General features: G+C 26.0%; 1 protein-coding gene across 1 annotated transcript in view; it reads right to left on the bottom strand.

Moving 5' to 3' along the window:
- Positions 1-1,486: 1,486 nt before the first annotated feature.
- Positions 1,487-25,188, bottom strand: part of LOC129608138 (clumping factor B-like) — a 51,103-nt gene continuing 27,401 nt past the window's right edge. Inside the window, exon 2 of the mRNA XM_055519465.1 lies at positions 1,487-1,808. Coding sequence (XP_055375440.1) covers positions 1,487-1,808 — 322 coding nt within the window. The remainder of the gene's footprint in view (positions 1,809-25,188) is intronic.

Below are 25,188 nucleotides of genomic sequence, written 5' to 3' on the forward strand. Positions count from 1 at the left end.
TTTTATAACTATAATATAGAGTAATCCAAATAATTCATAAGAATCTGTGAGTCGAAGTTTGCTACTCAAATTTTATTTATACTTTTATATTAACAAGTTATATTTAATAGTAACATAGAATTTAAAACCGCAGGAAAAGAGGAACACACAACCTGCACTTATAAATTTAATATTGTACTTTTGTGAAACGATTTTAATGTTAAACGTAGAATTAAAATTGTTTTTGTTTTAAACAAACTGCAAATTATTTGAATTATTGTTTAATATAAGAGAGCCGTCCATCAAGTTTTCCTTTTAACAATTTGCCATATCAACGTCCTTCAATAATCTCATTTATGTCATTTTCAACAATATTATATGACTGATACTCATTTTACAATCAATTTTCAATCAATTTTTCATATATGTATATGTAAATGTTTAAAGTTAATTACTCTTATTTTTATTTTATAGGCAAGCATTTAACCAAGTTATATATGAGCAGTACAATCAATTATATGTGATTTATAAATCATCCTTTTTTTTAATATTTTCCTTTACAACTCAACTATTATGTAATAAATTAATAAATAAATAAATTTACATTTGCCATTTTAACATACATACATATTTCTTACATACCATTTTGTTTCTTGCCTTCAGAAAATTTCTCCTAACTATATGTTATAAATTTATTGCACATGTTTAGTTGTAAGTTGTTATATTCTCTTGTCTTATTTCTATACTAACATTATATTATAGAAATGTTAAAACTCTTGTCAAAATTCAATTTTGTGTAGATTGATGTCATAATAAAATCATTAAATCATTTAGAATAGGAACACATTTTATTCATTTTCTTTTTGTGATTTGAATTTTTTTTATTTGTATTGTTAAGTATTGAATAATTCTGGTTGCCAAGATCCTTAAATCAATTTACAAAAGTTTTGTACGTACGTACGAGTACGTAACAGAACATACGGACTCAAACGAAGAACAAAACGAAGAATAAAAAAAAATTGAATTTTATTCTTAATTGTTATATACTTGTATATTTTGATTGAGGCAGAAAGAGAAAAACAAAAGAGAAAAAAAATTAATTTCTTTAGGTAATGTAATTAAAAGACGTAATTTGTATATTTATGCATACAAATTTATTATAGTTTTTTTTTTTATTGTATAAGCATATACGCTTGTAATTATTGATGTTAAATTACGAAGGACGATGTGCTTTTTTTTTTGATAAATGTTTTGAAACGTTACAATATTTTTATATTTAATTGCAAACTTTTTTTTATTTTATGTACATGATTTGTTATTAATTTTATTAGATTAAGTTATATAAATAAAAGAATAATTTCGTGGTGAATTTTGAACAGTGAACAGGCGAAGAATTGTTGCCAGATTTGTTTATTTCAATTGTCTGTAGGAATTTGAAGAAATATAATAATGTTCCAAGTAAATTTTTGGTTTACATTTCATTCAGTTATTGAAAAAACTTCAATAGTTATAGAAAAATTTTGATGTTATTGTCACTGCTACTTTCACTGTCAGTGTCACTTTCACTGTCACCGTTACTGTCACTGTCACTATTGCTTTCACTGTCACTGTCACTGTTGCTGTCACTGCCACTGTCACTTTCACAGTCACTTTCACTGTCATTGTCACTATCACTGTCACTGTCACTATTGCTTTCACTGTCACTGTCACTATCACTGTCACTGTTGCTATCACTGTCACTGTCATTGTCACTGTCACTGTCATTGTCAATGTTAATGTCATTGTCACTATCACTATCACTATCACTGCCACTTTCATTTTCACTGTCACTATAATTGTCATATCATTTCAACTTTTTAATTTTCGAATTATTTTTCAGCTTTAATCATAAAATACTTGCCCATAAACGTAATAAATAGCATTGGCACATATTCCAAATAAAATATATTTTCGGTATTGCGCTGAACAATTTAACATGTATCCCGTATATAAGAACGCATTTAATGATGCTATCACCGAAAGGATTGTGTTTCCAAAAACTATAGCAAATTAAATTATAAAACCCACATTTGTGTCATCAACATTGCAATTTTAACATGCATAAATAGAAAAGAAAAAAATTAAAATCTTTATTAATTGACCTACAATACATTTAATTTTTTTTTCATTATTATTATCATTCAATTATTTTTTATATCCTGTAAATTTATGAAAATTAAAAATGCTAATGTAAATGTCAATGATAATGGCAAATTTCCGTATTGTAAAATTCTATAATTTTAATAATGATGGGTTTTTATAGGTTAAATTGCTGTAATTTTTCAAAAAAAATAAAATGAAACCAAAAAACTAATTTTAACACAATGAATAATTTTATTAAAAACAGTTTAATTTATTTTGCTTTAACGTTGTAGAAAAAACCGCCAATTTTTTACAAAAAAAAATTTTTTTTTTTGTTTCAAGTATCTCTTGTTTTTTAGATTTTGCAATTTTTTTTTTTATTGAAAATATGTAAATTTATTTTTAATACTTAATTTTTATTAAATTTCATATACATATAACGCATTACCATATATGGTTCCATTTGATATTATGTGTGGCTGCTAAAATATTGTTTTTATGTAATTTAATCACCTAATACAATATGTACATATGTGTAGTAACTATTATCAGCGGCCACAAACCACATAAATATAATATAAATGTTCTGAATTAAACTATATTTATTTTTAATTATAAATCTGAATAATATTATAATTAGAACAAAAATATATGTACATAAATTACATATAAATCGTATTATTAATAAATTTATTTGAAGTACAATGTCAGTTAATTTTAATAATTTTCCAAATTGAAAAAAAGTTAATTTTGAATATTTAAATCACATGGTTTTTATTATATTTCAAATACAAACTATATGACATATGGTATTATTTTTAATAATACTTTTATGCGACATAATATACTTATGATTTTGTAAAAACTTTTCGAACAAATTTTGGACTGACGTCTTTTTTGAAGTAATATTAATAGTTTCATTGTAGTAAAAATGCAAAAATATTTCAATATTTAAAGTTCAATAAATTAGTACAAATTTGTTATAATGTTAAATTTAAAATTCACTTTCAAATATGGTAATGCGGCACATTGTTTTTTCCGGTCCCAGGTAACAAAAGTTCACGGGATTACTTCGCCTTTTCCTTTTTTTTTTAAATTGAAAAATTCTCACGGGAAGAGAGATATGGTTAAAGGAATTTTACCCCTCCGACCACCACAGCCAGCCATGGCTTCTTAGCCCTTCCACATTTTAGTTACACTACTCCGGTTCCAAGCATATCCCCATAGATATCCCTCAGGGAGTCGGACGCGAGTTCCGCAACACTGAAAAAAACCTCGCCCATAATGTATGGTTATCTATGATATCACGCAGCAGCCCTATACAACTCCCATGAGTGAAATAGGCCAGAAAAAACTCAGAAATTCAAAGTATGCAGACTTAGTAAAATAATTGAAATTATAGAAAACTTGCGGAGAAATACTTAACTTGCATCATTCTGAAAGAACCTCGAAAGAATAATGAAAATATATTTGGTATCAGTACTAGTTATTCAAAATGTAAAATAATTTTTACATTTTAAAATTTAGAATTTATTTTCGTGGGTCCTATAGCACTGTTAAATCTTAACTTTTTTCTAAACAAAAATTGTAAAATTGTAAAAAATTTCAAAAATTATCGAAAATGATTAAAAAACAGTTGCATACCAACTTTATTCAGCAAATAAATCCAGACCTTAGAACACCAGCTACCTTTTAGTACAATTTATTTTTATAAAGTCCATTGTTCTTTAAACTAAATACACGTAGTGTACTCGTATTTGCCGAAAATAAAATAAAAAAATAATTTTTTGATTCAAAACAAATTATTTTTTTGGCAAATTTTTCTCATTATAAATCTAACACAATTCATACTAGCTACATACATATACAATGAAAATAATAATTAAAGTAAGTACTTTTACTATTTGTTTAATTTTTCATGAATTTCTTTTATGACTCTTTTGATCTACCGATGATATTAGTACACAAACACATGCAAAGTGGAACAAAAAATCATTTATGTATAAAAGGAAAACTTCTTTATAATTTTGATTTTATTTTAACATTTTTTTGTTTCTTTTAAAGTTGGTCCTACTCGTTGGTCTAAAAGGGAAAGCGAAATGTGGAAAATTTGCATAAAAAATTATCATCGTGTAACTTTTTTAAATTATTTTCCATTGTAGTTTGTACATATAAAAATTTTTTCATTTTCCTTAATTTTTTTTTGTTCATCTTTTCATCTCTCTTTTACTCATTTTATTCTATTTCACTTTAAAAAAAATTTTTTTAATTAAATTCTGGAATTTAACCTTCAATTTTTTATTTTTTTTTTTATATAATTTTCATTTGAAAAATATTTTTTTCTTATTATGGTATTATTATTTTTAATGATGAATGAAAAAGGAAAACAAAAACAAAAATTTGTCGCCTCATTATAAAATGGGTGATCCTCAAGCAATTCAAATTTGATTTGAATGAGGCGCCTTCCCATGTACAATACAAAAATTTTGTAAAGAATTCTGACATTTTTTTTTCTAATTACAATGATTTTAATTTTGATTTTTCAAAAAGAAAATTTTTTTTGGACAAGAACAATTTTTTTTAATATTTTTGGGTATTTAAATTATATTTAATATTATAGAATAGACAAGAGTTACCACTCAGGTTTAATTAAATTTTCACAAGTACACTTATAAAATGCTTAAAACAATGTTATATTTGTTTTACATTTAAGTAATGTTCTTAAATTAAATTATTACCAAAGGCAAAATACAAGCGTTTCAATTATAAATTTTTTGATATAGGCGAGAATTCATGCAAAAAATTTGTAAATCCCAAGGCAAATTTTAAACACGTCAACCTAAAATAAATAAAAAGACTTCGAGTATTTGAAAAACGACTACTAATTAATGAATACGCTATGATAAAATATATAATATTAAATAAATTGAATAGTCCACTGTTACGAGTATATTCCCTACTTACTTATTCTTAGTAAGAACAAATTATTAGATAAGCGATTGCCCAAAAAAAAAAAAAAATTAACCAATTAAAAGTGCGTGAAATTTAGTTCTTTTTACTTTTAATATTTTTTTTGATAATTGTGTAAATTTAAAAATAAAGATTATTTTCTTTGAAAGGTAAGCCTTATTTTTTTTTTGTTTTTTTTTTTTGCATATTAGGCTTATTCTTTAAAAGTCTAAAATAATTTTTAGTAAAATTTTAATAGAAAAAGTATTATGAATTTCTAAGAATTTTGTCGATATGTTTTGCAAATTATTTAATTAATTTTTATGAGCAATCAATCGCCTGTAAAATAAATCCATGATGGTTACTCTAAGTGATATGGTTCGGAAGTTATAAGCATTATTTATATGTAGGAAAAATCTGGTACATATTTTTTTTGCAACAGGCTGTAGCTCAAAACGAGCATATCTGCACAAACCCTCCTCCCTCTGCCTCTCCGCTCCCTCCCTCTTCCCTTAAAATTTCTGTATATATTTTCCAAATTTTAATAAATTTAAATTCGACAAAATATGTTTCGGATTACAAAAACATATCATGAAATTTTTTATAATATTTTTACAAACATTTACCATTATTAATGTTAATACGCCCCACACTTATTTATAACTACAATTAACTTGAATCCGAAGTTTTATGAACCGGCTGATCTTTTTCACTGTAAGTAAAATAATATCAGATCGAGCTCAAAAATGTTTTCTAAATTATTTTGCATCAATATATAAAAAATTACGCTGAACTTAATTTAAAACAAAGAATTTTCATTTACCAATTATAATTACAATTACAAAAACCCTAGGAAATTCTTTACGCTTCATTATAACCGTATAAATGAATTCCTATAGAATAGAAATCAGAAAAACTTCACATTCTTCAATTCAACTACTTGTTTAATTTTATATAGTAAAATAAAAATAAGTTCGATTTCACGTATTAAGTGAACGCTTCTTGTATATTTTAAGAAATGGTCTTTTTAGGTTAAGATCGTATAGATAATGAATGAAGCATGCATACAACGTTATAAAGAAAAAAATAAAATTCAAAACAATTATCGCGTTCAAGTAATTTAACATAGATAATAAATAGAAATAAGAAAAAAATTATAATAATAATGAATCTAATTGACTTGTATTTCATAGCGTTTAAACGAACTAGGTTATTATATATTTTTATTATTTTGTATATATATATATACATACACGTAAATAATATCGCTAATTAATATGAAATATTACAAAAATATGTATTCCAACACCAATCTAATTATTATATTACAAAATGTCACACAATCACTTGTTTGTTGCACACTTAATAAATTTGTTTTGAAACTATTGTTCATACCATAACCATTATTGTACTGCTCTATTAAGCAATTTAAGAAATAATAAATTTTATGTATATTTTAATTGTATATGAATTTTTAAACTGTTATACGTATATGTATTTCTTGCGTTATCAAAAGATAATTGCAATGATTTTGTGTTATATTAATTTGCCAATGATAATAATTAAAATTCAAGATTTCTTTTAGAATTTGGAAGTAATCACATACGGAAAAAACTGGTCACTGTTTTGGTTACCAAATAACATAACTATAGCCTTATATCTGAAGTTGCTAAAAAAATTACAAAAATTAGCAATATTTCTGTTTTCATATTAAATACTTATTTATTCTGTTGTGATATACATACTCGTAGCTCTGATTTGTGACACATAAATTTGAAGAATATGGGTGGCATTGTTTTAACAAATTATTTTACCATATAAAATTAAATTATGTTAAATATCGGACATATTTAAAACAAATATAACACCTTATTTATTAAAATAATAATTAAAAAAAAAACAAAAATTGGAATAAATTTGTAAATTTTTTTTTAAGTACATATTTAAAATATAAAACATTTAATAAATTCTATGTGCATATTATAAAGGAACACATACATTGTTATAACAATAATAATAAGAGTTTTAAAAAAATTAAATGAATACATTAATTTTTAGTTTAAATTGCACTGTTGGGTGTACAAAAGGATTGCATTCTTGAAAATTTATTATGAACATGCAATTTCCTATTATTTTTATATTTTTTTTTCTTCTAATCATTATTTAAATATATAAGTATAATATGCCGCGGCCGTATAACACATTTCTATGTATGTATGTACACAGTTATTAAATTATAAATAGTTAGAATAGTGCCATACATCATGCATACATTACATTTTTATATAAAATATACTTAATGCACATAATATGTTGACACTATTCATATACCTACATATCTACTTTATTTTTTTTTAATTAAAACAAACTTTAGATCCTTATCCTTACAAAAAAAAACTGATGAATATAAATGTATACATACAGTTTATATATAATAGTGTTGACAAATTATTTTTTAATGAATGAACGAACGAATATAAATGAGCGGTTGGTGGTATGTGAATAAAGTGAGAAAAAAGAAACAAATATCCTTTTATATCGAGTACTCCCACTAGCAAATATGCTGTTTTTGAAAAGGGTATAAAATAAATTTATTATTATGTTTGTTATATTAGAAACAAGTTATTATAAAATTAATAAGTTTATAATGTAAGTTATTAAACTGCGTTCACTCGATTTTAAAAAAATAAAATTTATTTCACACAATTACAATTATTACTTAAAAAATAGATTCTAAATTTAATCGAGATTCTAATTAACAGTTTAATTTATTTCATGCTACTGTTATTAACACCAATTTAAGACTTATCCGATATCTTAAAATCTAACGGTATTTATACTAATTAAAATTAACTTCATTTCCGGCCTCGTGCAAAATTGTAGACGCTACGTCAGCACTTTTGATGGGAACGCTAATTTCATAATTTCTTCATGGTTAAACATGTTCGATTGCATGTTTGATTGCATGTTCGATTGCATGACGCTGTGCCAGCAATACATATGTGAACAGAAATTATTATTGTACTAAAGATGTAATTCGATGCCTCTTAAATATGTTACTTGACACCGTGATAACTTGTATAAAAGTTTATAGTGTTGTACGACAATTTAATAAAATAAAAGTGATGCGCTCTGTCCACTCTGCCGTACTGAGAAATTTTTTGCAGATTTACAATTTCTTTCTGGATGTGTTTAATCAAGTATTGCACCAGTTTGAGCAAAATTTAAAAATTAGACAACATTTTATAATTGTAGCCGGTTATATTGTTTATTTCAAATTTTGCAGGCACTCTAATGCACTAAAAATTTATGTAAATTATTTTTTGAAGCAATAAATTTTTTAATGGCAGCATTGAGCCCAGAATTGACAAAAAGACAGCATTGAGCCATTGAGCCCAAGTGAGAGGGTAACATAATAATTTTTTGTGGTGGAAATCGCGTTACAGGTAGGATCTCTACTAGGAGCCACTTTTACATTTGTGGTTTGCTAATTTTAATATTAAAGTGTTCACTATTTCGACCGTATTGTACCAACCCGTCGTTTACACTGCAAATATATAATATTGCTGCAAATTTTCTGACAAAAAATTGGTTCAGGTATCTTGCAATTTAATTTACAATTATTTTATTAAAAAATAAATGAAAAATAGATTAACTCTTAATTTAAATTAATTGTTATTATAAAATCGTGTATATTCTGATTATTATATTCTCAGAATCCTATAATAGATTTGACCAACGAAAAATTATTTTGTTTTGTTTTCTAATTATAAACTTTGTTATAAAAGTTATACATTTTAATTTTACACGTTTTTCAATTAAATACATCATCATCACATACAATATTAAATATATTCTCATTTCACAGGTTAACACGTTGTATATAAATAATAGGTATACGTTTTATAAAATTCAAAGGAGAGCTAAACATGAAAAGCATTTCCGTTTCTCTAAAATATTATTATGTAAAAAATTAAGAAGTGAGAAAAAAAAATATGTCAATATTGAATAATTAAAAAAAATATGGAGCAATTTTTTTTTTTTTTTTTTCTCTTTTAACTTCAAAAATTACCGAGTACAATACTTTACTTGTATACACTATAATGACGTATGTATATATGTATATTGTATATACTTACATGAAAATAATGCAAAAATGAAAATGCAATCAGTCACACACAACATTTACTATTTATTAACAAAATCATTTTTCATTATTTTTCTCATAACACTATTTATTTGTAAGGCAAATGCATCACGTCAATGTTTTTAAAGTGTTATTGTGTATATAGACATGTAAAATACAAAGTACAGTAAATTATTACTCTTTAAATTTTTCTCGGAATTTTTACGTACTAATAATTTTTTGTCAGGTCTTTTGTAGTTGTGTTGTATATAGCTGGTATGGAGCTGGTCATATAATAACTTGTTGCATATTTTAATCATGAAAAATTTTTTCCTATTAAAACTTAAATGCTCTCTATTATATACCATTTTGTATTGCATGTGTTTAATATAGTGAAAAATTTAAATAATTTCGGGTTTTTTTTTTTGTATAATGAAATTTTACTTGTAATTATTAAATTTTAATAAACAATTTAATATTGATGTATTATACAAGTGCATATACATATGTACATAGTGTATTAAAAATGTAAGACAATAAAGTTATAAAGCGAAAAAAAAAATAGTTGATCATTTTAATTTTAACTCTAGGATGGCAGGATAATACTAAATTTTTATCTTGTGATCGAAATTAAAACATTAGAATGAGAGGTTTTATTTTCAATTAGAAATGATTAAAATAGTGAAATTTTGGGCTTTCCAGAGCGTGTTAGCTACTTGTATGTGTCTCTCAATTTTTTTCATATAAGTCAAGTGTAATGTAAGAAAATTCTGTAGTGGTATGTTATTAAAGAAATGGAATCGTTGATTATCATATCATTTTAAAAATTTCATAATTTAAGTACATTTACATACATAATGTGGAGCAATATAAAAATATTTATTTTAAAAAAAAAATCAAGTGTCTATGCAATCCTTGTCGGTTTTCTTTAAAACAAAAGCGTTATTAAAGATGATTTTCAACAAGCATCATGAACAATTTCAGCTTAATATTTTCTTTTAATTATTTCATTTCTTATATAGTAGGTTCATATAGAAGTAAACTTAAGAATAACCATTTTTCTAAATTCATTTATTTCTTTGAAAATGCATAAAATCACATATAATTTGTACATATTTAAAATGGAAACAAATCGTTTATCAAAAAATTATTCAAATGCTTAATTAAATCAACTTTTCACTTATAATTATTATTGGATAAGTAGCGTGTATCCTATAGATTTCCATATTAAATTAAATTTAATTTCTATAACATGAAATAATTAACACGCAATTTAAATTAAAAAAAAAAGTATACGTGTATGTACTCATAGTAAAATTTTTAATGTAAAATGCATGTACAATATGTACATATGTATATATGTATATGAAAATAATTTTCAAATCATTTATTAATTATGTAAATTAATTTTTTGAACTCTATATAATATTGTGTATAGGTTATAATTTTATTTGTCAAATTATTAAAGATTAATACTCGTAATATGACTTTTTTGGATTAAAATAATTAGAATTTAAATTATATAATTATGTTATGAAAATTATGAAACCTAATTGGATTCTTATTTATAATTATTGAAATAATTATTGAATTTGAATTTCTTACAATACTTTACTCATTCAATTTTAAAGATTTTGGAATATAAGGTTCTTTAAGTTAACAATAATAATAAATTAACACTAATAATTAGTCTTATTCAAGTAAATTGAGATAACTTGAATGTAAAATTAAAATTTTACTCAATTTTACTCTTAGTGCCTGACCGTGTATTTCGTTATTTTACTCGCAAAGTGAGAAGAGAATGAGTAACTATCATAATATTTGTATAACGTAATTTTTGAGTGAGAAGAATTATTCGGTATTGCGTATCTCGTTTTTTTTTTTTTCTAAAATGTAAACAAAATTTATTCACTTTGATGAGAGAATATGAGACGCTCGGTCGATAATTTGAAAAAAAAAGCAAAAATTCAATTGAAAAAATGAGTAATCTTTGATTTTAAAGTGAATAAAAAGTGAGATGAAAAATGAGATACGCAAGATTAGATTGTTAATTTAAAAAAATTCTTTGCCCTAAAAATTAAGAAAATTTCAAGTAAATAAAAAGTGATTACAACTTTATAGTTTTTAATTAGTTTGTTCACAAAATGAACTGTTAAGGGCAACTTTAAGGGGATCATGTTCAATATTCCATACATCTACTGTAAATTATGAAACATACACTCTTAATTATATAAATTTATGTAACTTTATACTGTAAAAGTAAAATATTTTTCAATGAAATGGGAGAAAAGTAAAATTCCTATTCGAATTTCGATTTTATGAGTATACAATGAATCATTTTATTGAACTACATTCATTCCTTTCAACCAATTACCATTTTATATAGTAAAATTATACTACACTACTATTTTTGAAAGACTTAATGTGTTTAAGTTCTTTTTGATGTTAAAAAGGCGACTAAATTTTATTTTTCAAAATTTTCCATTTCAAGTTTTTTAATTAGATATTTTGAGCTTGTAAAATTGTTTTTCTTTCTTGTTAAGTACATAAAATGAATTTTTTTTTCTATAACTATTTTACTGGTTAGTTTAATGGATAGCCTTGGTTCAAATTTCTTGCTTTTAAAGAGTATATACTTAAAATTTTATTAAAAGTTCTGTTTTTTTTCTTTTGTATAACATTAAAAAATACTTATAGTTTATATAGTTTGGATTATTGTTCAATAGTAAAGTAAAACATTACTAGTGTTTTTATTTTTTAAAGAAAAAGTTTTTTTATTGTATTTTTGTGTTCATTTTACGAGTATTCTAGAGTGAATTTAATTCCTTTTAATTCCTTGTTGTTATATGAAAGTTATAAAATGGATTTTAAAGTATTCTCTATAGTTTTATAGATTTTGAAATTTTTTATTCAAGTATATATGAGATCACAATATCGCGAGGTTTAGATTTATTATTAATTTCTAAATAATCTAAAAAAATCTTATATATTACTCGTATGTATTGCGAACGGAAATTTTCTGCCTAACATTAAAAAAAATTAAAAAAAAAAATTAAACTAAAATTTCCGATCATTTGTTGTAACATTTTTTGATAAAATTTAATTTTCAGATGAACAATAACATACAATAAAAATTTGCTATTATTTGCTATAAAATATAAAGGAATTGCCCTACAAGCAATGGTGCTAAAATAATTATTTTTTTTTCCCTAATTTTAAAAACCATTGAAATTACAGAATTAACAAAAATGAAGGCTAAAGGATATTTCGTTGAAAAAGCCTGTTTTTTTTCTGTCCGAAAATTTTTTTAAATTTTTTTTTTGCAAAGTTCTTACAAAGCGTAAATAGAAAAAAAAACTAAGGAAAAAAAAAAAACAAGATGATTGTCAAAATATTTTTTTTCTTCCTTTGGAAGGAAGAAGATAAAATTGTCCTTGAATTTTTTTACAAAATCCTACCATATCGTCAAACGATAAAAAAAAGTGTAATCTAGCTTTTTTATTGTGTCATTTAGTTGCTTTTTTTTTTGTTTATAAATAAATTGTTGCCAAATTTAGCACATCATCAAATGAAATGAAATTTTTATAAGAACTTTTATTGTAAAAAAAAAAAAAAAACAAAATTTTTTAACCTTGTAACTACTAATAATTAAATAAAGTGTGACCATCTTCTTAGCAATATTCGCTGAGTATAAAAATTTTTCGCTGAGTGTAACATATTCTTGTGTAAAGTATGTTGTGCTCAATAAGCGAATTCAATACGAATTAAAAATATATTTACTCCATATGTGTTGGCAAATTTTGCATATACAAGTTAGACAAATATAAAAATTTAGTTGGTTAAACTTATCGATTATGAAAAGCAGATTTTTTCTTAAGAACTTCAAACTAGAGCTTGTAGTTATGTAACTTGGGGGCCTAAATAATAAATACAGAGAATAATACGCTTATTAACGTGCGCATAATTTTGCATAAATTTAGGAGGAAATTTGACGTGGAATGAAAACTCAGAGAGAGAGAAAGAGACAGGGAAGAAGTGCTATTTTATTCGATTAATTGTTAATAATTAGCGAAAAGTTGGATTTCAATAAAGTCTACTTTGGAGGAGTAATTCAACAGTTATTTAACTATTTATTAATGTAGTTTTTTATGTTTAGTTTCAATTACCTTTGCTAATGAATAGTCTGTTTTGTAAATTTATGAACGGGACAGACAAACAAGATGAAAATAATTAGCAAACTTTTTCCAAAAATATTTTTTTTTTTACAAATGACGCAATAACAATGTTTTGTTATTATTTAGATGTAGATCATTACAATTTACTCAAGTCGTTACACAATTATTTTCATTTAATAAAAATGTGATTATCCTTTTTTTTTTTGTTTACAATGTTAATAAATATCGCCTAAACTAACAAAATTTTAATGGAATTTTTAATATGACTACCTTTTGTACAATTTTCGATACGTACTCATATATGTATGTACGTATATTATGTAGTTTATTTTGTTACATTTCATTTAATTTTCATATTACTTATATTTGAATATTCTTACATATTCATTTCAGAATATTAAGTTTAATTGGCAATGATAGTCCTAACAATTTGAACATTTCAATTTTTAAATAAGTACCCTATACATATATATACGAGTATATATATATATTTTGGCATTATTTTCTAAGTTTTCCTTGAAAAATTTTTTCTCTCTCTTAAATATATTATATTTTTTTACTATATAAAATAATAAAGATTACGAATAGAAAAAATGTCTTAAGGCTATATTAAGAATTTTTGTTTTTCTCTTTTTTTAAATAAGGATGTGTTAAAAACATGTGTGACACATAAAAATTATATTAATGCCTAAAATGAATATAAATAAAATGGAGCAAACAAAAAAACAAAAACAAAATGCAGAAGGATAACAATCGAAAATAATTTAGAAAAATTGTAGAAGAAATTTGATATTATTGTGAATGAACAATAGTCTAAAGATTTATTATTAAAGTTTGTATATATTCCGACACCAGAATAGTATAAAAAAAATTGTCGACCAGGCTGAATATTAAATTCTAATTAGGGAATAATCTAACGCATGCTTTGTTGCTTTTCACGAATAAACACTGCAATGAAATGAAAAAATCGGAATAAATCGTAAATTCAGAATTCCTGGGATTCATAATACAATATCAGCAAATCTCATGAAAATATAATTTTAAATAATATGCACATTTTAATATCGTAAAAAAATAATTTAAAGAAATGAATTCGAATACAGTTTGAATTCAGCATAATTCTGAATATCTACATAATTCAATGTCTACATTATTTCCAGAATTCATGTTTTAATTTTATGTTCTCTTGAATTGAATTAAATTGAACTGTGACTGAATTAAATTAAAAAAAATTGAATGAACCTTAAATTTTTTGCTCCTTTTTTTGATTAAACATTATGTGTATATTAAACCCACATATTAAATATAAAACACATATGGAATGTAAAGTTGTTAACTATCATTTTGATAACATTTTGGGGAAAATAAATATGATTTACATATGTTTTATTTAACCCTTACTTTAATTTAATTTTTTTCTCTTAAAAATATATAAAAATTTGTATATCTGTACACTAAACATATGTATGTATATATATTATGAATATGTGCAATCCGACCATATTATTTTAATTAACATTTTTTTTTTCTGACGACTTTTCAACGTATATAAAAAAAAAAAGTAATATGAAAAAGAAACCCACTTCAGAAAATGTGAAGCATCCCAAAAGTTTTTATTAAAAAGTTTTAAATTGTATATACAAAAAATATAATTATAAACATACCCACTATACCATTACCAACCAACCAGTCAACCAGCCGACCGACCAACATAGTAACAAAATTCAATTTTAATTTGTCATCTACTTTTTCCTATTTTTTTTTTTGCTTTTAATGGTAACCAACAAGTAAATGTTTACATACATATATATATGTTTGATTATGAAGTAGATATGACGTTTGTGTGTGTATATAGGCGTTTAAATATGTATGTGTTGGTGAAATTGTTGTTTTTCATGATACTCAAATTTTGAATCCTTATAATGTCTTTTGTTCTTCATATTTTTTCTTTTCTTAAATTTTTGCCCTCCTTTTTGAATTGTTGTGTTTTATTATAAATTTTTTTTTTTTGTTGAAACACTTGAAATTGCTTCTGTTTTAAGGTGTTTTTCTTGCCATTTCTTTTTCATATTCTACACATAATATTTTATTGTCCTTATTTCGTTCTTACATTTTTTTTTTATCTTATAATCCTTAATTTCTTTTATCCTTATTCTATTTAATTTTTTTTTTTTTTAATAATTTTTTCTTACTTGTTTCTCATAATTCTTAATTTCTTTTGTTCATTCGACCTTTTTGTTTCTTCATTCGAATATTATTAAAGATTTAAGAGATATTTTGTTGGAAAAATTTGTATACATTGCATATATCTATGTATGTATGTATGGAGATGTTTATTGAGAGAAGAATTTCTTAAACAAGTTCAAGGAAATGAAAAAAATTTGTAACATCTTGCAAAATCGGAAAATTAAGATTAATACGAATTAATTTTAATTTTTAATATACTTATAAGAGAAAAACAAAAAAAAAAATTCGGAATAATTGGAAAATTTATGTTAATATACAATTAAAAAGTTTTAAGGCTTTTAAGGCTTAGCGAAAAATAGATTCACAAGTCAAAATTCTTAAGTCGTTTAATGTTTTTATTTTATCATAGTTTATGACATACATATTGTAATATTTATACGGGAAATAGAAAAATATTGCGAATCAAGTTGATTTTTAGGAAAAATATAGGAAACTGTAAAATTTTTTTAAATGATGAGTCGGAAAATGTTATTTAATTTATATGTATGAGTTCGGAGAACACTGCTCTGTTCCGAGAATACTTAGTGCTCAATAATAACTTTTGTATAAAAAAAAATCAATAACATGCCGTTTTTCTAACCAATTTATTTTAATTAGGGAGTAATCGCGAATGGAAATGAAATTTTTAATGTCGACCGGTATTAAGATTTTTTGTACTTCCTATCCCTATAATTATACAGGTGGGAAGACTCTTCCAGATCTCTGACAAATTCTAGTATTGCAATCGCTCCAAGTTACATTTAATTATAAATACTTCTGTAATCAATCTAAAAGCTTCGAGCCTTTCTGTGGGTTTTCTAGTTGTCATATGAAGGCGTATGAGGCGGAACGGATGGGTCATCTTCAACTGGAGTGTTGCAATCAGACGTTGGGAATAAGACCGGCGAAGTTCTTTATTCCTAGTCCGACCTTCTGTTGGTGTTTAAGAGCACGCTGGGCACTACAGACAGGGCCTTCACTTGCATGAACTGGGACAACCTGGGGACGAATATGAAACGGCTGAGCATGTTATCTGCTTTTGTGAAGCACTGGCCAGGCAGATACTGATTCACTTGGAGGGATACGTGGTGGCACCCTCGAACATTTGGGAAGTTGACTGTAATTGCATGGGTTCATAACTGGTGGGATGGATAATAAGTCTTTAAGGCTGAAATGACCTGATTTGAGGTTGACCCCTGCCAATCTACGAATCCAATCTAATCTAAGAATCTAAAGCATTAATAGTCTTTTTACAAAAGTAGTAGAAAAACCAGTACTATTCTTGTGATTTTTAATAGAGCTACTTATCCTTTAAAATTTGATTGTTAACTGTTTTAATTTTAGAACTTATTAAACGAAAAGACAAATTTTTAACACTTTTGTCTAATACAAAAGAAATTTAATTGAATTAAATATTTACGATTAATATAATAATTCTTGTCAGTAATGCTAATCACAATTCACTCATACCTATATGAACTGTTTTACACATGTATTTTGACTTCTTACATTTAATTTTATATTCGGTTTAATTTTACATAAGTCGCATTAATTCAAGTATAAATGTATCAACATTTTTAAGTTAAATAAACATAAGCCCTTTAGAATTATGTGTTTATACGTATACGTCTATAATATGTAGGTACGCAACATAAATTTTTTATTCGTACACACAAGTATATACATGTTTTTTGTTCTGCATAAAACAATTTGTTCTTTTTGTTATGCAAATATATTAAATTTTAATGTTATTTTTATGAACACATAAAATTTCTGGCAATAAAATAATCATAAAAAAATTTATATATGCATATACATAGGTGTATGTATAAGAAAAAGGAGTAGAACGAGACAGAATATAAAAAATTTTCATATGTCAGAGGAATGTCGACTATTTAGAGGATGCTTCAGTTTCTCTTTTTTTTCTTGCCTCTTCTTCTATTATTTTCTTTTATTATACTTATTACTATTCTTCTTATTTTTATAAAATGCGAAAAGTTATGAATGCTAGAGAGAAAACAGATTTTCTTTTTTTTTTTGTTTGTTATTTCTCTTTCTGCTTTCTGCTAAAGCATCATATCCCATCTGATTTACTAGGTCAAAAAATATTTTTAAATTTCAAGGAAATGAAGGCTAACAGGTGAAACAGGTACGAGTACATATATTTTTTTTTAATAAACTAAAGAATGAGAATAAAATACTTCATAATAATATTGTGTATGAAAATATGAAAATGAAGAAAAACAAAAATAAAATAAAATCAAGCTTTAATTCTATTTTACTTTTGTTTTTTACACACAAACATTCACACATATCATTAAAATAATATGAATACTTTATGGATAAAAGCTGTATTTGTATATATGTATGTATGTAGTTGTTATGGAATTCAAAAGGGAAAAGATATTATAATTTCTGAGCATATGATTCACTTTATAAAAGTTAACCATACGTCCGAATTCAAGTATTTTGTGTTTATGTCTGTTATATTCTCTACATTATAAGCATATATACTTGAATTTTTAAAATACAGTGTTGTAAAACTTCTGTGTTATGTCAGTAATATACTTGTGCATAATAATATTAAGTATGACGCAAGTATATATTATTGTGTTATATAAATTTATTACTTATGATAAGCAGATAAATTTGTTATATAATATTGTATTAAGGATATTTTTCATATTATGTTAAAATTTTATTAATTTAATTTTGTTAATTGATTTATTTTGATTCATTCATACTTGTTATATTCTTGTTATATTTCTTATTTATTACTTTATATATTAAATTATTAATTTTGTCTTTTCAATTCAATTATTTATATATATATGATTATGCGTTTAAAGCAATTTTTAATTGAAATTTGAATTAGAATTGAAATTAATGAAAAAATTTAGTTATAATTTTATTTTTAGTTTTATACAGATTATAATTATAGTAACTTAATACGTTAGATACAAAAATGATCAATTACTTGGGTAGATCCCAGAAATAAAATTATTTAATAATATTTCGACAAATAAGTAATTATAGCCCGGAAACGCTACCCCTCTCTCCCCCCCCCCCTCCCCATGTCTAAATCATTACAATCATTAAGTCGTATATTATGATATACCACAGTTGCAAGTACTACAGGTTATGAATTATACAAATATGCAATTCGGTATAGTTATAAAATAAAATATTTGTTTATACCGTTACATAAGATGTGTTAAACTGTTTTCTCCGTCTCATTTAAAAAAATCTATGCACATAGTATTTGTGATCGAAATTTGTCCTTATTGTTGCAACTGCCGCTCTCATCTGCCTTCCGTGGGATCCTAAAATTTTTAATAACTTTTAATGATTTTAATATAGTTCATTGAATTTTGAATGTACTTACATTTATTTTAAAAAAATTTTAATTTTATTTTCTCTTACAATTCATTAAATCGGCTTCATCCTTAAATATAGTAAGTATGTATATATGCAATATTCTCAAATAAATATTTTATATCATATAATTTGTTTAATTTTGCTACCAAACCATCTTAAATTCTATAATACTTGTGAAGGATAAAAGCACAGCAGCATAATAAATTATTGAATGTAATCCTTTTTGATTTGTTATACAAAGAAAATATTTTACCAAAACTCATCAAATTAATTAAAAAATTTTAAAAATATTTTCGTATAACAATATTTAAGATTATTTATTTTCCCGTTTAAGTACAAATAATTGCAATATAAATAAGACATTAAAATTTTAACTTAGTTCCGGTTTTCATCATTTTTTTTTATCCTAGTCCTTATTGAAGAAGAATATTTAATTGAAATTTATTCAACCCGTATTGAATTAAAATTGCAAGAATATTATCATAGTTCTTCTGTGTGTTCTTAATTCCATTTGGTTATACTAAATAACTATGTATATCAATATTCTTTGTAAGTACAGAATTATAACACATCTTACATATACAGAAAATTTTATAAAATGGAGTACACACATTTATATATATAATGCATTTTAAAACTACTTTTTAATCAAAAGATTTATGTGGAATTTTCTAAGCCTTTTTCATAATATATTCAATATTTTTAATATACTATAAAGTACATTTTATGTTCTTATTATTTTTCATTACATATATGTATGTACAGAGATTCTGTGGGCCTGCATAAAAGATAACCCAAAAATTTTAATTCAAATGTAATTTCCGGCATAAATTATTATGTCACAGAAACTATAATAATTAAGTACTACTTTAAGTTTTTCCTGTATATATATATGCTTTCCAAAAAATGTTACCTGTTTTCAAATAAACGAGTATACATACAGTATACTGCCTATATACGTATGAGTTATACGATTTCTAACCCTATGTACGATTGAAAATTTTAATTCTTTATAAGTATATAAGGAAATTTTTTATATTAATTCAGCCAAAGGCTTACCTTTTATTATATTCGTTGAAATTTATCTTTCTGTATCTTTTCGAGATATGCAAAAAGTTTGCATATTATAAACGTTACCGAGAGCTTCAATTATAGTTGTAATTAAAAGTTATAATTTTAAAGGCCAATAGTCTTTTTTTTTTTTCTAATGGAAAATGTTCCAAATATTCATATTAATCCCACACAAAAAGGTTTGCCATTGACAAGTTTTCAAATATCAAATATTTTAAATTTTCTTTGAATTTTCCCTGAGGCTTGTTGGCCGTAAAAATTTCTTGTGCCTTATAGAAACTCATTCAGTTTGCGATGAATTTGACAGTTTCCCAAATACCTTATATGACATTTAGCAAAAATTAATAATATATAATTGATAAACTTTTAAGTAAGATTTGTTGATTTGTAGATTTGAGAAACCGGGATAACAGTGCATTGTGACCCCGTATTAGGAACTATTGTGCTCCCCACGCTTGAGATCTACCTCCTTGATGTAGTCGAGCAACTTGTGAGGTACGGAAGATCGCAACTCCACTGCTGCGAGAGCAAGGTTCCTCAGTATTTTTCTTCTACTGCGAGCGAGAGTAGTATATTCGCTTTTCTCAAAGCCTCGGGGAGAATTTTCACCAGATTCTTACCCATCCCTATAATCTTCTTAAATCGTTTCTGGTCAGAATTTCCCAAAAGCTCTTAGCGCTCCGATCGCTTTCTTTTAGATTCCCAACGAACAGCGTATGGTCCAATTCCGCAGAAGGGTTCCGGTTAATTGAGTTCCGATTAGAAGGGTTCCCTGAATTGAGTTGTGAGATAATAAATTATTTAATAAATGGTCCTTGTTGATAATGAAAAATGCAGTAGACTACTGAAATACCATTTTGTTCATTTTGTTAAATTAAAATGAAACACTCAATTCTTTTATAAAATTTTAAAAGTTCAACAATTTTTCATTCTTTTATCATTGCCAACGCATATGGATTTATATATGTGTGTATATAATTTTTTTTTTCTGTAGTTTTTATATAAAAATGTGGGCTTATAAAGATGTTGCACATTCCATTAATGTAATTACTTGCAGTTTGTAGATATGTGTAATGAACCAAAAAGAAAAAAAAGAAAAAAAAAACTATCGAGAAAAAAAAATGTAAAAAAAACTTAAAGGATAATAACTTCGAATGTAGGTAATAAAGGACTACTGCAACATATCAAAACGAAAGATAAAAAAAAACCAGAAAATCCTTCTCTCTTTCCTTTACATTTTTTGTTTGTGTCAAAAAATCCCTTAGGTGAAATTGCAAAATGTACTTTAATTGGAAAATTTTATGGTAAATTTAAGACTAATTCTTGGCAAACTTTATTTTCACATCCATTTTGTTTTTGTTTCTATTCTTTTAAATTAATAAAATAAATTTAATTGAAATAAGAATGGTACTTAAACAAATTGAAAACAAAACTTTTTTAAAAATTAAAAATTTTTTAACTTTAATTTAAAAATTTTTTTGTAATGGGATCTTTTATGAAATAATTAAAGGAATTAAAAAGTGAAGGACTTAAGTTTAAAATATTTGAAATATTTTCCAGAAATCCGAGTTTCAAAAGCACTTTAAGTGAGCTAGTAATGCGTTCCCTGGTTTTGCTAACTAATTTTACAATTCTTCATCAAAAAAATTAGCGACTGAGTGCTTAGAATAATCTGCACTTCAGTTCACTTTATAAACTAGAAATAAGAAATTTTATTAAAATTCTCATAATTAATCTTAATTTTTGCATTTATACCGGGACTAAATCCTATAATAAATCATTTTCAATATGAATTTCTTAAAATGATAGATGAAAATAATAGTTTTTGACTGTGTGATTTCGGAGCTCCAATATAATTTAATGGTAGATTATTTTAGTTTTTGTGAATAATGAGTTTTCTCTGGTTATCATTATATTGTCAATTATGATCATTTGTGAAAAGAAAAAATGATTTATTTTTACTATACGAGTATATTATTCTGCATCTGCAAGTTTTTATCCCTTTATCATCAAGTACAAATTTTTTTTTCGCATAGAAATTTTTCTTGTTCTCATTTGACTATGACATTTTAGTTCCCCTTCGTTATTTGTTTTTTTTTTTCAGCAACCACTTTTTTATAAATGTGTGTGTTTCCTATATCTGAAGAGTAGTAATTTATTTGAGTGAATTGTATCGGATGTGAAGGTTTTCCTATATTTTGAATTATAAGTAGGTTTTTATTTATTGTGCTGTCAAGTTGTTGAATCGAGAATTGAATTTGGTTATGATGTTGTTTGCACTATAATCTGGGACTAAATCGAAGAGATCTCTATAAATGTGGTTGGAATGTGCACGGTAAGAACTATATTAGAACAAGTCTTGTATTGCATATCTTCATAATTCTTTTGATATACTTTCCTTTTTATTTTAACATAATTTATTGTGATTCCTCCAACTCCAAGAATTTAGAAGGGATTACTACTTTCGATGATGAATATTTAAATTGAATTCATCAGGCTACGGCATCATGTTAATGCAATATAACAAAGTGGATTGTCTTCTAACTTAAATCAGCTGATGTTGTTTTCGATTAATAATCTGTGGTTTTGGGTCCTATTGCTATTTCAAACTGAAATTTTGTGAATACGAAATTTTAAAAAATTTAGAGCGAAATTAATTTATGACCAAATTTTACCATTTTAGTTTTTCTACTTTAAATTGTATAATATTCATTTTGTCTTGTGTTGTTGGTTTTAAAGGACAAAATTCATTTTCACTATTATATACATACTCTTTTTTTTTAACTCATTCTGTTTTTGATTATGTGGCAACATTTGTTGATTTCTTGTTAAAAAAAAAGTAATGGTTAAGTTTTTTGTAATAATTCTATGAAAAGAATAGTTTAGGTTAACAAAAATGATTTCGTGTCCTTTTCAGTTAGGATTCCAGTTAGTATTTTCTTCTGTTTTAGTATCGAAAAATAATTTATTTGTTCACAATACTAGGATATTGTTCTCATTTCATTTTTGTTATCTTGATTTGAAAAACAAAAAAGAAAATTTGTAAAATCGATTTTTCATTTGGATTTTTTCTTTATAAATTTTCTATTAAATTTTTTTTTTTTGTTTCAATATTTTGGTTTATTGAAAATTCAACAAATCGTTTGTAAGAAATGGTAGTTGATCACATTATTTGACTTTAGATTTTTAATATTAGATAAAGGATTATATTGGAATAAATGAAAATTAGGTAAAATAATTTTTGATTAAACTAGAATTTGTGAAACCCAACCACAAATTCTTTTAAAATTGAACAACACATGCTAGATAAAGTAGGAAGGCAAAAAATTTTGTAGTTATTAGTATGTTATAAGATACGCACTAGAAAGTAGAAAATAAATTCACTTAAATAATATTGAATAAAAATTCACTAGAAATGAGAAAATAGATTTTGGATAGTTCATACGGTTGGATTAAGCAAAGGGTTTGAGAAATTTCGTCTATGATTAGCTTAATCCTAATTTGATTTATTATCACACGATAAATGACGTTATCAAAGGAACGAGTCTCCTCGAACTGGACTCGAACCAGTATGACATACCGCTTTCTAGGCGGACGCTGTACCGATTGGGCTACAGAGGTATGAAGAAATTACTAGCAAATTGTTCTTCACATTGTTTTATGCTGTAATCTATATGATTAAGTATTGTTTACATGAAATTCTACTTCCAATCTTCTATTTGAAACACACAATCACAAGAAACCATTAAAAATGTTTCTTATTTTAAATAAGTGATAGAAGCCAGAACTCAAAGTACTTGTTTCATTTATAGACGAACAACAAGTAGTAACTGTTTTACGCAAATCTTATGTAGCATATTGTACTAAAGTTATGTCGTAATTCAAATTATTTACTTATTAGTACTTCCGGATACTTACCTGAGACCAGGATTGGCACATCATCCGCATAGGCAGTAACTCTGCACCCACTATCCTCCATGAGCCTAAGATAATCTTCCATAACCAGGACCCATAGATATGGCGAAAGGACCCCATACCCCGGAGGGGTGCCCCTCACCGACAACATCCTCATCTTACTTGAGCCCAACTCAACCACTACCACTCTCGTAGTAAGCATTGGTCCTATCCATCTGATTATACCTTCCTCTACTCCTACATTCTCAAGAGCCCATACGATCGCCAAAGTATATATACTCCTTGTACTGCAGAGACACCTCCACCTGTGTGGCAACTGCGTGCAGCGCTGTCTCCACAGATCTTCTGTAGGCATGCTGGTCATTTGATAGATCCGACTCCCTTTCTTCATTCCTTATATATTTTTCCACTAACCTCTCCATGGTCTTCAGCACCAAAGACGAGAAGCTGATTGGTCGGAAATCCCTCGCACTGACATGACCATTCCTATCAGGCTTCGGTACAAAAACCGTCCTCACCTCTCTCTATTCTCTAGGGACATACCACATATACAGGCAGCTACGAAAGATTACCACCAACCAATCCATGATAACTCTCGGTGCTCTCCGTAGCATAATAGACCGCACCCCATCCGTTCCCGCAGACTTGTAGGGGCCAAAAGACTTAATAGCTCACCGTATCTTCTGCCCCGTAAAATTTTAATTACCCAAAACTCGTACGACCTCATTTCTCGGGACCCCTCAGTGCTGAGTACTGAGTGCGATAGTGCAGGGGGTCTTGATAGACTGGTTGGCTGGGCGCGGAAAACGGAGCTGGTATTGTTTCCGATCAAAAAGAAGGCGCCCGGGTTTGCTCTGCCTAGAATAGCGGGGGTCGAACTGTGTTTAGCAGGTTTCGCGCGATACCTGGGCGTGATTATGGATAGTAAGCTGCTGTGTAGGGAAAACATAGAGAATAAGGCAAGAAGGGCCACGAATGCGTCTTTGCCTGCAAGGGGGCGACTGGTAGACGTTGGAGAGTGAGTCGTCGGCTGGTCTACTGAGTGCAGCGTATGGCCGTTTTGGGTGACCAAAACATTGTGTCCAATCAGGCACAAAAGGTGGAAGAGGATACTGTTGAGTTATGGTAGGGCTGATCTCAGCACACTGGCGGGGGCCCTGACGCCGTTTTGGGGAAAATGGCGAGCAGGCTTGGGTTCGTCACGGCAGATGTATGTCATGGATGTCGGGATGCGGCAGAGGTAGTGGA

The sequence above is a fragment of the Condylostylus longicornis genome, unplaced genomic scaffold (assembly GCF_029603195.1).
Source record: "Condylostylus longicornis isolate FDR11 unplaced genomic scaffold, ASM2960319v2 ptg000030l, whole genome shotgun sequence".
Taxonomy (NCBI): Eukaryota; Metazoa; Arthropoda; class Insecta; order Diptera; family Dolichopodidae; genus Condylostylus; species Condylostylus longicornis.